At 35.7% G+C, this 15773-nt stretch overlaps 1 protein-coding gene across 1 annotated transcript in view; it reads left to right on the top strand.

Moving 5' to 3' along the window:
• Positions 1-15773, top strand: part of LOC147070253 (dynein axonemal heavy chain 3-like) — a 45317-nt gene that overhangs the window by 23905 nt on the left and 5639 nt on the right. The window contains exons 18-29 of the mRNA XM_085949927.1: positions 220-415; positions 2032-2193; positions 2593-2900; positions 3615-3782; positions 5219-5454; positions 6691-6874; positions 7934-8070; positions 10758-10995; positions 12048-12255; positions 13500-13750; positions 14329-14486; positions 14748-14907. Of these exons, the coding sequence (XP_085806053.1) occupies positions 220-415; positions 2032-2193; positions 2593-2900; positions 3615-3782; positions 5219-5454; positions 6691-6874; positions 7934-8070; positions 10758-10995; positions 12048-12255; positions 13500-13750; positions 14329-14486; positions 14748-14907 (2406 nt within the window). The remainder of the gene's footprint in view (positions 1-219; positions 416-2031; positions 2194-2592; positions 2901-3614; positions 3783-5218; positions 5455-6690; positions 6875-7933; positions 8071-10757; positions 10996-12047; positions 12256-13499; positions 13751-14328; positions 14487-14747; positions 14908-15773) is intronic.

Raw genomic sequence — 15773 nt, 5'->3', positions numbered from 1 at the left:
TACTCTTATCTGCCTCCTTATGTCTTCGAGACATTTATTTTTAAACCCACTCTCCAGCTTTTATTTGCAAGCTCCTTTATCCTATTTTGAAGTTGGTATGTTGAGTAGGGACACAAAACTGAATCATACGCACTAGCTTGAAACAGGGAAGGACTGAACCATCATTTTTATTTTATTATGGTTGTTCAGTTTGTTTACTTATTTCCACAAATCTGTCAGGTTCTGGACAAACTGCAAGCGCTGAATGATGAATTCGCCGAGTATACCCGCAAAAAGAAGAGCCTAGAAGATGATATAAGCGTCTGCACGCAGAAGCTGGAAAGAGCCGAGAAGTTGATTGGTGGACTGGGAGGCGAGAAGTCTAGGTGGTCGCATCTCGCACATATACTACACGAGTCGCTCTCCAATATGATTGGTGAGACATTCACTCGTTTGTTTCCTAACCTTATTTAAGATTACTTGCTTAAGGGGGAGAGGCACGCCAGCAGAGAACCTAGCGGAAAAATTCGAAGCTTGCAATTTGAGATTTTTTTTGATAATTTAAAATTTCAACTGTATTAATTAATTAATATGTATCTGAAAACATTAAAAAGATTTTATTTTTTTAATTCAAAGATAAACTTACAATTATTGTAAAAATATGTAATAAAATTTGAATTCATTGCAGGGTCACATCTTATTATTACATTATAATTTATGGTCATATTTGTTATTAAAATTTAGTTTATTAAGTTTTCAATTTTTCGTCGTTTAGATTTTTGACTAATTCATCGTTTTAATATTTTTTATATTTATCTTAAAAAACATCGATTTTTATAAAAATATATAACTTGAAATCCTTTTTATTTATATCAAATCGAGCTTCAATATTGGGACCATACCTAAAATAAAATTCGTGTATGTTCGTGCTGGCGGATCCACCCAAGTCCCAAAATTTTGTGTTGAACATATCAATATAACCTACAATTTTATTAGCCATTGCGATAGCAGCATGTAGTAAAACAAATATTGTGTTACTGTTAGTCACTCGATATTTGACAGCTCGCGGGGCTCTGTAAATTAAGGCGAGCGGCGGCCGTGACGTAATTATTTTTCAAAACAGTTGCACCTTGCATCTCTATTCTCAATATGTAATTGACGTACTCTGTCTTGCTCTAAAAGTTAACACAGCCAAGAGAGGAGCCGTTAAAATATAGCACTTTTTGACAGTTCAGACGGTTAACTTATTGTGATAATTAACTGCCTGAATACGTAAAGTGATAAGTGTGATATATTTATTACATTTAAATCTTTTTGGATGTTAACTGATATGTTAGAATAGCCTCGCATGGGTGTCTTATTTGAAATGAGAGTACAAAAGATTTTAAAAAAATCAAATTACAAATGACAAAGTCATGTTGAAAACCTGATTTAGTTTTTATAAACCCAGAATGTCAGACTAATCGTCGCTATATGATTGGTTTGTCGAATATCCATTTTTGTCGAAATCAACATTTTAATACAGAATGATTTTTTGTATCTAAATGGACTAGAATCATCCTTTTCTTTAAATTACTTTGTAATGAATACAGCATTCATATGGTGTAAAAACAACAATTTGAATACCTCCATGTATTTAAATAAAGGATAATGAAATTTGTTTTTCGTCTCCTGAACATTTGACATTTGGTCTATTCGACAAACCAGTCTTACAGCGACGTAATGGTATCACTAGGTCTTAAATTTAAATTTCACATTACGAATGTATTTATAATTTTGTACGGCAATCATATTTTGAGAAATTTCGAATTATCAGAATTCGATTTATTGCTTTACTACAGATGAGTTGTTATATTTTAGGTGATGTTCTTCTGTCAGCTGGATTTATTGCTTATTTGGGTGCATTCACTGTCAATTACAGAAATGAACTCGTCGCTCTGTGGAATCAAAAATGTCAGGAATACGGTGAGCTTTTCATATATTCGTATGTCTAACACCCTAGATCGTTGATTACATTATAATTGCCAAATGCATGTTGTGAATCTATTGCAGATGTACCGTGCACAGGCGAATTTTCTCTGATCACCATTCTGGGAGAGCCTGTTACGATTCGTGACTGGAACATTGCCGGGCTGCCCGTCGATAACTTCTCAATTGAAAATGGAATCATCGTCAACAAATCCAGACGGTGGCCTCTCATGATTGATCCTCAAGGTAGAAATCTTTTATCGAATTACGTAAAATCATATTATGTGGCGAACCTATCTTATTCATCAAACAGATAAAATAAAGATAGCTATATAACGCATAAGCCCATTCAAGTATAACTATGCATATGGCCTGAGATAAAAGTCATAAGAGATCTGTATTTAGCTCAGTGTTTCCCAATGTATAACATTAATAAGAGGTTTTTAACAATTGTCACATTTGACCGGATATTTTGTCTGTTATATCGAGGTTATACAGCATGAACAATTTGAGTAGGCAAATTTTTAATGGAATACTAGTGTACCGACTGCATATATTAATTAAAATATAAAATTTGAAGCCCAATTATTACAGTTTTATAAAATGCCTAATGTTCGATAAATAATTGTTTACATATTATTACAGAGCAAGCCAATAAATGGATCAAAAACATGGAGCGAAACAACAATCTGAAGGTCATAAAGCTCTCTGACTCGAACTATATACGAGTTCTGGAATTTGCCATTCGCGCCGGCACGCCCGTCATCCTTGAGAACATCATGGAGACTCTGGACGCTATCCTGGAGCCCGTCCTGGAGATGAACATCATAAAGAGCGGTGGCCTGGAAAGCATCTGCCTTGCAGACAATATGATCGAGTACAACAGGAACTTCCGCCTCTACATCACCACTCGCCTGAGGAACCCACACTATCTTCCCGAGATTGCTGTGAAGGTTAGTGGCCTTGCAGTCATTCCACATGTTCAGTTACATGACTATTAATTATTGCGTAAGGCACTACCCTTTCATCCAAGGGCTCGTGATTCGATTCCCGGTGAGGTCACAAATACCTTTATGTGATTTTCTCAAAGTCTAGATGTTTATATAATTATTTCATTTCTACTACTATACTACTGTTTCACTAGACTATTATGATTAGGCCGGATAGCCTGTTGTAGTATGTTTAAGGAATTTGAACTAGGTATATAATAGTTGGACATTATTTTCAATTTAATATTTATAATAATACGCATTTGCCAAACAAATGAAGCTTAGTTGAGTTGGTAAACTACATAGAAATTAACATTGCTATGTTGGCATTTTCGATTTCCTAACTCATGCAATGACTGTTTACTAAGTTTACTAGCTCACATGCATGTACGATTTTACTGAATTTTTAGCTAAATAATAATGTCAAAGCGTTGTTTATCTATCCATCATGACGGATTGTCTTTTTATACGCCCTGCAAATTGGCAAATAAATGTCATAGTAGAAATTTAATGTGAAATTCTTTTCAAATAAACCATAGGTCCTTTTTTTTGTTTCACTTTTATATATTTTGACTGCATCTATAGGTATAGAAGAAGATTTCAATATATTAATTAGTTTAATACCTTTTTGTGTATGAGCATTTGAATAATTAATGAAATGAGGTTATATTGTTACAGGTGACCCTATTAAATTTCATGATTACACCTCAAGGATTACAAGATCAACTGCTTGGTATCGTGGTCGCGAAAGATCGACCGGAGCTTGAGGAAAAGAAGAATGAGCTTATTATAGAAGGCGCTAATAATAAGAGAACTCTTAAAGCGATCGAAGACCAGATTCTAGAGGTATTGTGCAATGGACCACAAACAATCTGTGGACTACAGTTATCCAGAATATATCTCTAATTTGTTTTGTTTTATGTTTTCCACCTGTGCCTTCATATTTGTCAAACGTGGATCTTTCATCATTATTGGTATCACAGCCAACTACAGATATCGGCCACCTCCATAAAATGATTGCATTTCCCCTTGTCTATTGCATACTCATCCTATTTTCTCAGCACCCTAATGCTGTACAAGTTGGTACATTAGTGATCTTAATTAGACTTCCGCAACTCACGTCACGTATTCCGCTAGAAATTAACAAAATTTACAAAACTATTACAACATCGCAATAAAGTGAAAAAAAGTTTTTATTAAATAATTTTACTGAGGTTTTCACTACGATCCGTTGTCATAATAATGTGGCGTCTCCTCCTCCGAGTGAAAAACCGTTCTTTTATACAACTTTACGATGTTACCGATCTCTTCTGTCCTCATCAATGTCAGGCCTCATTTCGGTTTGTCGACGTTCACATAGCCATCTGAAAGTTGCAGCGTTACTCTGTGTCGTTAAAATTTGAGTCAAATCAACAAAATCACATTCATCGCAGAGCTGTGAATCAAATGAAGACATCAAACCTTTTACCCATTATGTGGCCTGAATATCAGCTTGAGCGACTTGATGAACTAGGGCAACGGGTGTGGCGAAGATAGTATGTACTTACTTCATTATTTCTCCTTGTTTAGGGATGCCCTAGGTGAGAATCTTTTTCATTATGAACTCGTTCCAGTCCAAGAATTTTTTCATCTACTAATATGGCATTCCCAATTGGCCAGCTTGTTTTGCTACATCATCTCATTTTATTGCCATCTGAGAAAATGTTTATTGTCACATATTTTTAAATAAGAGGTCATCCATAAATAATTTTACACGCTCAGAGTGATAATATAAAAAGAGTGGGTATTGTTCGGCAAAATGAAGCCGTGTTTCTTGCATATTATTATAACGCACAGTAGAACCTCAATTTTATTATTATTAACTTAACTATGAATTTATTTTATATACCACCATGTTGCTTCTCAGTACGGCTACCAAATTTAAACAAAACATAGTTAACCATATTGTCTACTAAATTAACTAAAAATAATTACCACTAACTTTATATTTAACATAAAAACAATAAATTTCAGCAACACGTACTCGCAGTTTTTAAATTACTGTAGTCATCCAAATCAATATTTAATTCTATCTCACTCTAATGCATATTGCGGAGATATAAGTGTGCCAAATGCTTTCGCACTTGCACTTATGGTTCGTTTTTGTTTAGGCCTGGGTCACACAATTTTTTGGAATTTCAAACTTAGATAATATTATTACTTAATAGGTACAAGAGAGAAGTCATGTATTATTGAGTTACTGCTTAAAATACTAAATTAACAAATGAAAACTGTCAACTCAGGTCCTTTCCTCGGAGGGTAACATCCTTGAAGACGAGTCAGCAAACAGAATCCTATCGTCCAGCAAAGTTCTGTCGGAGGAAATACAAGAGAAGCAAAAGATTGCAGCTATCACCGAGATAGAAATAGATGAGGCACGCGCGCAATATATTCCAGTTTCCAAGCACGGCTCCATCTTATTCTTCTGCATATCTGATTTGGCTGCCATAGACCCAATGTATCAATACTCGTTGGCATGGTAAGTGAAGATATCGCACTGTGAGTGTAAAACCAAGGCATCTACAAAAGACATATTTTGGATATATTAGGGTTTGAAGTCTTCGTTTTGTTAGGAAAAATAGGGTTTCTTAAAAAAAACCATAATATTTGGTTTATATCTACATTATATTGTAAGTTCTTTTAGTTACTTCACATTTACATTATCAAGTTCACGACTTTTGCAGTTGTTTTGCATTTAATCTTGAAATTGAAAAATTTGCAGATGCCTTGGTTTTACACTCACGGTGCGATAATATATCTTCAAACAGTTTTCGTTTCTTGATTCCCCTTTCCTTCAATACATCTGCTCTGTACAACCAAACTATTCTCAGAGCCTGATAGGCAGTAACAGAAATTAGTTTACCTATCTCACCATGTAACTTATGTAATTTTATATCTGACCCTATTTGCTCCTCAGTTGGATTACCGGCAAGATCACAATATATTTATGTGATTTTCTCACAGCTTGAGTGTTTGTGATTGTTTTACTTATGTCAGTGGGCCTTATGACCTGTTATAGTGTAAAAAGGGGTCAAGTCATAAAATGCAGTCTTGCATCATGCTAGGTCATGCCAGCATTCCATAGCTCCGCCATATACACTATGTGGATGGTATTGAGTGGCCTTGCAGGATGCCAGAATTCGGCTGACTTGAAGAACATGCAACCCAGATTGAAATTCTCTTGAGGCATGTGGCCGTGCCGGTTTCAATGTCGCCTCTTCACTATCAGCATGATGAGAGGCTGCTTGGTCTGCTCTAGTAACTCCTCATCACCTAACGTTATACTGGTAGTGTGTTGTTACAGTTTCTATTTCTGACTTACAACAAAAATATTCCATCACTTTCTCTCGCTCTGGTCAAGCCGACAAGCACATTGTCTATTCTTGTCTGTTTGCTTATTCATTAGTGTCATTTGTGATCTCTCCACGTTATACCCAATATTCACCTATTTTGTTTCATCACTCTATTATTCACCTAACTGTTTAAAAACAAAATCTAACATAGCGTCTCTGCTGAAAAGACCGTGTCCTGTTATTGTGTAGTGCAAAACACAGGTGCATATTTCTAAACATAATTTTTTTTGTATTTGAACATAACTTTATATAGGTATTATATTATAAACACTTCTTCATGTACTATTATAATATTATCTCTCTCAATATTTATTTCTTTTGTTTGTGAATTGTTTCATTATAATATGATGTTATTTGTCTAGGTTCATTAATCTGTACAATCAATCCATCGTCAACTCTCCGCCCACGGACGTTTTGGAGCAGCGCTTGACCAGCCTGAATGACAACTTCACCAAGAGCATTTACAGAAACGTCTGCCGCAGTCTGTTCGAGAAAGATAAATTGATTTTCTCATTCGTTTTGACTTTGGGAATTTTGAGATCGCATGTAAGAAAAATGATAATATCTGAAGTCTTTTAAAATTATATATTTTCATTAATACGAATTTAACATTCTTAAATCTTGTATTGAATATTATGTAAGCGTAGTTTTTATCACAGGCTCCCAGGTCTGGTACAATTCACATATTTTCGATGTGTATTTGGATCCAGAGTATTGCCCAGACCTAATAGGTTAGCGAGTGGCTCGCATCCATTTCTTGTAAAAACAAATAATTGTTAATACAGTGGAGTGTAAATGCAATTTGTAATTTTATTGTAAAATAATGAGATGTCCGGGGTTCCGGCGGCTAGCTCAGGCGTCATAGAACCCCGGGTTCACAAAAAAAAAAGATATTTTAAATTGAGGAGAAATTAAATGAAACCACGTCTGTCTTGTGCGTAACTTGGTATTGTCTTATATTTAAAAAATTTTTTTTACAGGTTTATACATTTAGTTTTTACAATAAGTTTCGCAGGTCCGTACACAGTTTACAAGGGACGCTTACTGACTTTTTTTCTTTTCAAATTCCTCGGACCCACGCCGACCAATAAGAAGGACTCTCGTGATTGGCCAAATCTGATCGCATGATCTTTGGATTCGGCAAATCACGAGCCTGACCCTGGCGCCGGCGTGCGAGGATTTCACCTTTGCGCAATGCACGGCAAAATTTACTGTATTTGAATACTTATATTTTATATATTATATTTAGTCTTAAAATTATCTCTTTCATCCATCATCATTTATACTTTTTAAATTAAATTAAATTTATCTTAATTACACCTCCGCCCAGTATGTGATTTTCACACACCGGACGAAGGCCTTTACTTATGAATAAAAATATTTACGTAGTTGAGCAAGGAATCAGATTAGATGTTTTATGAAGCCGTTTCTAGAGGTCAGGGTTACGTTTCGACTTATAACTACTAAATGATTTTTTACCCCGGGAGAAGCCCGCCTGTAATAGGGATGTATCAATAATTTAATTTCAACGCGTATCAAGATGTCTTCCAAATTTCTTTGTCATAGATTTAAAATAACTAACTTGATTATTTGTGTTCGTTTTAGGGGGAGGTTTTAGAAGACATGCTGACATTTTTACTCACCGGTGGAGTTGCGTTGGAGAATCCTTACCCAAATCCCGCTCTTGAATGGCTCTCCGATAAGTCCTGGGCCGAGATTGTCAGAGCCTCATCTATCAGCGGGTATTGACCATATCGACTGCTTAATCTGTAAACCAACCAACTGCACCAAAAATGAGATTTTGATGGCATTTTGTTATAAAGCATGTTTTCTATGCTAACACGAAATTTCAAACTCCTTAATCTATAAATAAATGCGTTATCGTTCTCCACACAAAACAGCCAACTGCAGGTGCCAAATTTCTAATATCGTAAATGGAACAACTCCGCTTTTTATATAAAATTTCTTTATATAAAAGGGAAGCTAAAATAGTGTTTTTTAATTTTGGAATTATTAAATTTCGCTCGATGGTTAAATTATCTTTTTTCTCCTTCCTGAACAATTTTCCCAAATGGAGTTAGCCGGTTTGCAGACCTTATCACTGTCAGCCAATTTTTACTAGGTGGACACTTGTAGGCCTGCTATTTTTGGAAGAGTTTATCGTGAATATTTTCATACTAGAATGATAAATATTGTTTAGAAAATATACACAAACAGTTCATTCAGAAGTTATGACGTTTACAAGAACCCGCGAGTTAACTCGTCCATGGCCTGATGTGATATACATGCTTTGGCGAGTTAACTCACCCGTGGCACTAATCACGTGCAGTCGATATGTTTAAAATATGTCATATTTAGATCTGCTGCACATTTATGAATTTTGCAGTCAATTCACGGTCAGCATATTGATATCTTAATGCTGACATTGAATTGTGTTAATACCTTTTATTATTTTGCATACTGTTTATGCAGGGTTTAATGGAATTTTAAAAACTAACCTACACCATCTGTAATGTTAGTTAGTTCAATGAAAACAATAATGAGTAACAAAGTGTGCAATATTTTTGTCGAATCTTCACAGCCTACCTTCACTCTTCGCTGCTGACTCACCGTAATATATCGCCATTTGTAATTGCCACCATAGGTACTTCAAATTTGTGATGTCCTACCTATAATTTGATTCTTATTGCATGCAAGCATTAAACATGCAGCTTTGTTTTGACTATGGTGAATTGACTGCAAAATTTAGTCTCTGAGGGGCAGGAGTATTATAGTAAACATCTTGATTATCTCTGGTTATGGTCTGCATGAGATAATAAAGTCATATCACTTATGTATATTTTCAGTCTTGAAGATTTTCGTGTCACATTTGTGGAAAACATCGAAGCGTGGAAAGCGTTTTATGACAATTCCAATCCACACACCATACAGTTTCCATCACCGTATGAAAATGTCACGGGCTTGACTAGGCTTGCTTTACTTAGGTAAGAAAATGTAAAAATATTTAGTTTTATTTATAGTAACAGGTCATAACATTACGATACCTTAGTTCTATAGTGAAACAAGTCAAAATACCTTTTTCTGAGATAATGGTGTTTGACAATTTTGCACAAATTTTCATTTCAATGTTATTTGCCTTGATTTTTGAAGTAAATGTGTTTATTTTTTATTTAGTTCAAAATGAACTTCGAAATTCTACATTGAAATTTTACAGACATTCCTGTTTATAATTGAATTAAGTAATGATTAATCCCTGAAAAGGTGATTCGATTTTATGACCCGTTGAAGACATTTTTGATTATTTTTTTTTATTGAATTATAAAGAGAAAACCTTTTACATCGGATGGCATTATTAACTCAAAAATTTTGAGTTATTTCAGTATAAAACTAGGTTATATGTAAATTCTACATATTACATTTCACCGTAGCACAGTTCGCCATGAACTTTTTCTTATCCGAAAGGGATGAAAAAATTACACGTTCTGTATTTCTAATTTAATTACATACCAATTTTCTAGTGTCTTTCCCTTGTATTTCGGTAGTGTTTTAGGTACAAGTTAGTTTATTGGAAGCCAGGCGGGAACCGCACCAATTTCATAACCGATTTTGGCGAAATTCATGAATTCATGAATGAAAACCCAACCTAACCTAACCTAACAATTCGGCTATTTTCAAAATTTGTTTGCCCCTGGCTTCCTGTAAACCGACAAGAACTGTATTATTTAGACATGAATTTTATGCCGGTACTATACGACCCAAAGAGGTTGGACGGTCTTTCATATACGACCATATATTATTTCCAATACAACATTACACGGTGAAGTGAGATACGGCAAACTGCATACGTACAAATTTCCGGACACGATAAAACTAGGGTATCGATTCGTATGTTGAATTTGTGTTTTTATAATAACATAAAATATGATAATATAATATGGCATTTGACAAAAGCGAAATGTTTCTTTTTTATGATTACTTTTATATAGAGCAAAAATTTCTATATTTTTCTACCAATACAAAAGATGTTGAAGAAAACCATACTCGATGGAGACGGAGCCTTAACGTAGGAAAGTGATGGCAAAAAAGAATAATTAGAACAAATTAGGCTGTTGGTTGGACAAAATTGGTAACCTTCATATCCTGCTATCTTGTGATAATCACAAAACTGAATAACCACAATTTTGCTGATTGGGCTTTAGAGCAATTTGAACAGACCCATTATTTCACGAAAAAGTTATCTTCAGCGATGAAGCTCATTTTTGGTTAAATGGTTTTGTAAATAAGCGCAATTGTCACATTTGATTCTTTTACTTCGACAAACAAAATATTAATATAACAGCTTTAAAGTGATTAGTATCACGTGTGATGACACTTAATATGTTATAATAATGACCCCGACATTCAAATTAATCTGTTTTCCCATCACCAGGTGTATACGTCCTGACAAGATGACCCCGATGGTCCAGCATTACGTCGTGTCCAAGCTGGGGCAGAGTTACATAGAGCCACCGCCTTTCAACCTGCTAGAGTCGTACGATGACAGCACCTGCTGCACTCCCCTCATATTCATCCTGTCAGCCGGCTCCGACCCTATGGCGGGTCTCCTCAAGTTTGCCTCCGAGAAACAGGTCGTCAGCCTAGAGACCATCTCTCTAGGACAGGGACAGGTAGAGACATGTTCTCGACTATTTCTTTAGGACCAGATACTTAGTCATACTTAACATCAAGCAGCCAAGATCGGCTGTTTAGTGACTAAAGACTACTCTCGTGGGACATTATGTAAAGGACTGGGCTCTCACCCGGAGGTACGGGCATGATTATGTGATTTTCTCATAGTCTGGATGTTACACTGCACTAAACTGTTAAAAACAAAATCTGTAAATACAAACCTCCACTCTGTGGCAGCCCATATGATCTTATTAGGATCGGACATGGCCGAAGAAGAAACTGTTTCACTTCAGTACTGTCACTTGTACACCCACGATGACTGAGCGGCTTCAGCGTCAGTCTATAACGTGATGGGTCCCAGGTTCGAATCCTAGGTCTGACAAATACACATATTGTTTTACAATTTCTGTTAGTCAGTCAGAGTATGAACCCAACAGGTTGAGCAAACAAAGCAAGCAAACAAAGCTCGTAAAAACAAAAATCTGTTAATACAAACCTCCACCCTGTGGAGGCCCATATGATCTTATTAAGATCGGACATGGTATAAAAAAAAACTGTCGCTTTAAATCTGTGTATTTTTTGATATATTTGACTATTTTGATAGTATTTTATTATAAAACACCAAATGCTCCCCCCTTGTTCGACGCTTGCATTCTGATGGTGCTGCTTTACAATAACGAATCATTGCAACTTACGAAAGCTGAGAGCAAAATGTTTACTGAGCGTTGGGAACAGATGCTTACGCCAGATACTGGATCTATGACTTTAGAAGCACTTAGGAGATAAGAAGGCGGATCATACAGCCTTTTGTCACTTTGAAAGTGAAGATGTGAAATTTCACCAACATAATATTGTATTGACGTCAAGCGATGTGCGATCACAATGCGTATGTCTATTCTCATTAATTTTCACAATGCCAATGAACAAACAATTGCCCATTTGAAGTACACATAAAAATATGCGCGTGTAAGAGCAATAAAGACTTAATTTTTGCAGTAATGTAGATTTGATATACGTCTGATATTCAATTTTGAAATTACTTGTATACCAGGGACCGATAGCTACCGCGATGATTAACAACGCTATAGAGACGGGTGGCTGGGTGGTTCTTCAGAATTGCCACCTTGTCAGCAGCTGGATGGGGGAACTCGATCGGCTCTGCTCTGAAGTTATTGATCCTCAATCGACCCACGAGAACTTCAGATGTTGGCTCACCAGCTATCCTAGCAAATCATTTCCCGTATCAATTTTGCAAAATGGTAATTATGATCTGTGTGACTCATTTTACCGTCTTTTTCAGTAGATCATGGTTTCGAATATGTCAGTTTGGTCGAATTCACATGGTATTTTATTCAATCAAAGTGAATTAACCCACTCGGGCAGACAAAAAAGTATTTATGGACGAGACCTAAATGGATTCAAATTTTTTTCACCTATGACGTAACTCGATGGGTGTTTCCAAAATGTTTTCAGAGTAGTTAAATTGCTGGTCATAGAAAAATTGATATTCTATATTATTAAAGATGGCGGTCTGTTTTGATACCTTGTTATAATGCATGTCTGGCATACTGTTGTTTGTATTTTTGCGTGATTGTTCATCTAAATAATAATAAAATAAACTGTTATTTTTTATTCATCAAATAATTTCAAAAATTTAAGAACTTAATATTCTTTATTGAACTATTGATTGTAATTTGGAAACACCTCAGAAACATACATATTAGAAAAAATCTTGAATAAAGTATGGCGCCGGACAGGACTTAATCCTGCATCCATCGGATTCTGGCCAATGTGGTTTACCAATTTAGCCACAGTTGTATAACTATTAGGGCTCAGATATACGACACTGCAGTGGGTATGCGTCGACGTAAGTCGTACTTGTTTCCAAATGCATCCAATTAGAATATCCAATTGAATAAAAAAAATACAATTGGGCATTCTAATCAGATGTATTTGGAATCGAGTAAGACCTGCGTCAACACACGCTAACTGAAATGTCGTGTGTCTGAGCTCTTAATTAATTTCGTCGTAATTAGGAATGGCACAGGTGTCTAAATTGCTAAAGCACATTGGCCGAAAACCGATGGATGCAGGTTCGAGTCCTGTCCGGTGCCATATTTTTTCTAATAAGTGTATTTCTGTGAAGTATATAAAAAATATTTATAAATATTTCTTTCCGGAACGTTTACATACATTCAATTTATGTTCTGATACAAATGTCCATATATTTTTTTTTTCAATGTTGTAAAAACATTGTTTTTTAATATATAGCAATTTGTTTAATCGTTAAAAGTTCATTTTGAAAATTTGATTCATTTAAGGGCACAGTTACAAGTATTCTGCATAATATAAACTAGCCCCATTTCATTCAGATATACATAGATATGGTACCGAGTGGTAAATTATAATATTATGTAATAATGGGGGTGTTTGGATTATTAATTAATACATGGTGAAATGAGTAGGTATATGTTAATATAAATTGCCTATGTTTTCTCTTCAGGTGTAAAAATGACCAACGAAGCACCAAAAGGTCTCAAAAACAACCTGTTCCGATCGTACACCTCCGACCCCATTTCGGACGGGGAGTTTTACAGCAGCTGCTCCCGCACCGTGGTGTGGCGCCGGCTGCTCTACTCGCTGTGCTTCTTCCACGCCCTCGTCCAAGAGCGCCGGAAGTTCGGCCCTCTCGGCTGGAACATTCCCTACGAGTTCAACGAATCCGATCTGAGAATCAGCGTCATGCAACTGCAGGTCAAATATTTTTTTTCGTTAATAATTTGAATGACACCTCTCTACGGATTACTGAAACACAAATTAAATCGTGTCCGGAAAATTGTACATATGCAGTTCGCCGTATCAAAGTTCACCGTAAGCTGTTGTATCATAAACAGATGGCCATATAGCACTGAGATCAAATTCATGTCTAAATATAACACTTAAAAAATATGTAATAAAAACCACCAGAATACAAGGGAAAGACAAGAAAATAGGTAATTAAAATAGTATAATTAATTAGAAATCATCAGCCTGAATCTATCCACTGCTGGATGAAGGCCTCTCCAAGATAATTCCACTTCTCTCGGTCCTGTGCGTTGCGTTGCCACGTACTTCCGCAGAACTTAACCATTGCATCGATCCTTGCAGACATTTCGTACTTCCATGTTGCATGTTGTACCTCCATGAACAACGCATCATTTTTCAATCTCAATGCTATACGCCACCTGATACAGCTATCTGTTTCCAGTTTGACAGCTCACGGTGAGCTTTATATGGCGAACGTGCAATTTACATGTAACCAAATTAATTATGTGTGTTGGATGTGTTTTCAGATGTTTTTAACTGACTACGATGATATACAATTCGAAGCTCTCACCTATCTGGCGGGAGAATGCAATTACGGAGGAAGAGTTACCGACGATAAGGACAGAAGACTGCTCCTCTCTCTTCTCTCTCTGTTTTACACCGATGAAGCTGTCGAGAACCCTAAGTAATATTGGATTTTCACAAGTTTTAATGGATGCAAACTTTCTTTACTAATTCCATAGTTCTGATAGTTCCATAGTTCTATAAATTGAGACTGCTGACAAGAGTTTCATTTGACATCAGAAAGATAAACCATTAACTAGAAACTAACCCAGAATTAATTAAATTAGTGTACTATTCATCATTTTAACGAAATTCTATTATCATAATAATACCTTGGCTGAAATTTAATTATGTGTATTCAAACGATTTCACATTTTTTTAGCTATTCTTTTTCGCCAAGCGGTATTTACAAAATCCCCACTGACGCCGACCATGAATCTGTCATTGAATACATCAAGAATCTACCACCAATCCAGATGCCGGAAGTTTTTGGACTGCATGAGAATGCCGACATCACTAAAGATAATCACGAAACATCGGCTGTGAGACTATTTTCATATTCAATAAATCATTGTAATGCCTAGTCCAGACCAAGATGCATCTGCACGTAAACAAACGAGGCTATCAGCTTCAAAGTAAAGTTGGTAACTTCGATTTTCGCTGTCGTATAAATGCACGGATACAAACATTTGTTTGCAACTCAATTGATACACATCGACACCTGCAAGTTTTGACATTAAATTAAATGTGGTTTGGATAGTCCATATCGTGGGGTTACTGTCAAAAGTTGGTAAGTCTCGATATCATATTATCGAGTAATTGCAATATGAGAGTTTGACAAGCCCTCTAAAATCAGGCATAGTATTAGTTTCTTTGTGCTTTATGTACATGTTCTATATATCGGATGACCTTGAATTTTTTTCTAGCATACATATTTATATATAGTACACATAATCCGTTGTTAACTAACTCTAAATACCTGAATTATCGACTTCTATATCGAGACATACACGTCACCGCGGTCGTTTCTGGAATACCGCCAGCATGCAAAAAGCGCGTGGCGTAATATTGCGAACGCATACAGCGCCATGACGTAGATGTCAATATATAGAATGCGCATAGTACCACCTTTTGGCAGCAACCCAAATCATACAAATTTGTGCACTTTGATCAAGACAACATTTTACAAAATCATGCATCCCTACTTACTACGAAACAGTAAATATTCCTAAATATAGATCAACTTGTTTGCTTGTCAGCTCATTTGCGTAAATTGTCTTCCACCCACGGTGGAGTAAAAAAACTTGATTATTGATTATAAACAGTTTTTATACAATGTTTATTTATATATGGACAGATATTGTATGTTGCTCTGGTGTAGACATGAGATTCTTTTTATATTTCTTTT

This window comes from Rhyacophila brunnea, unplaced genomic scaffold (genome assembly GCF_057557595.1).
Source record: "Rhyacophila brunnea isolate RB1 unplaced genomic scaffold, BYU_Rbru_1.0 scaffold_22, whole genome shotgun sequence".
NCBI classification, from domain to species: domain Eukaryota; kingdom Metazoa; phylum Arthropoda; class Insecta; order Trichoptera; family Rhyacophilidae; genus Rhyacophila; species Rhyacophila brunnea.
The sequence above is the reverse complement of the archived record's forward strand: the minus strand, read 5'-3'. Positions and strand labels throughout refer to the sequence as shown.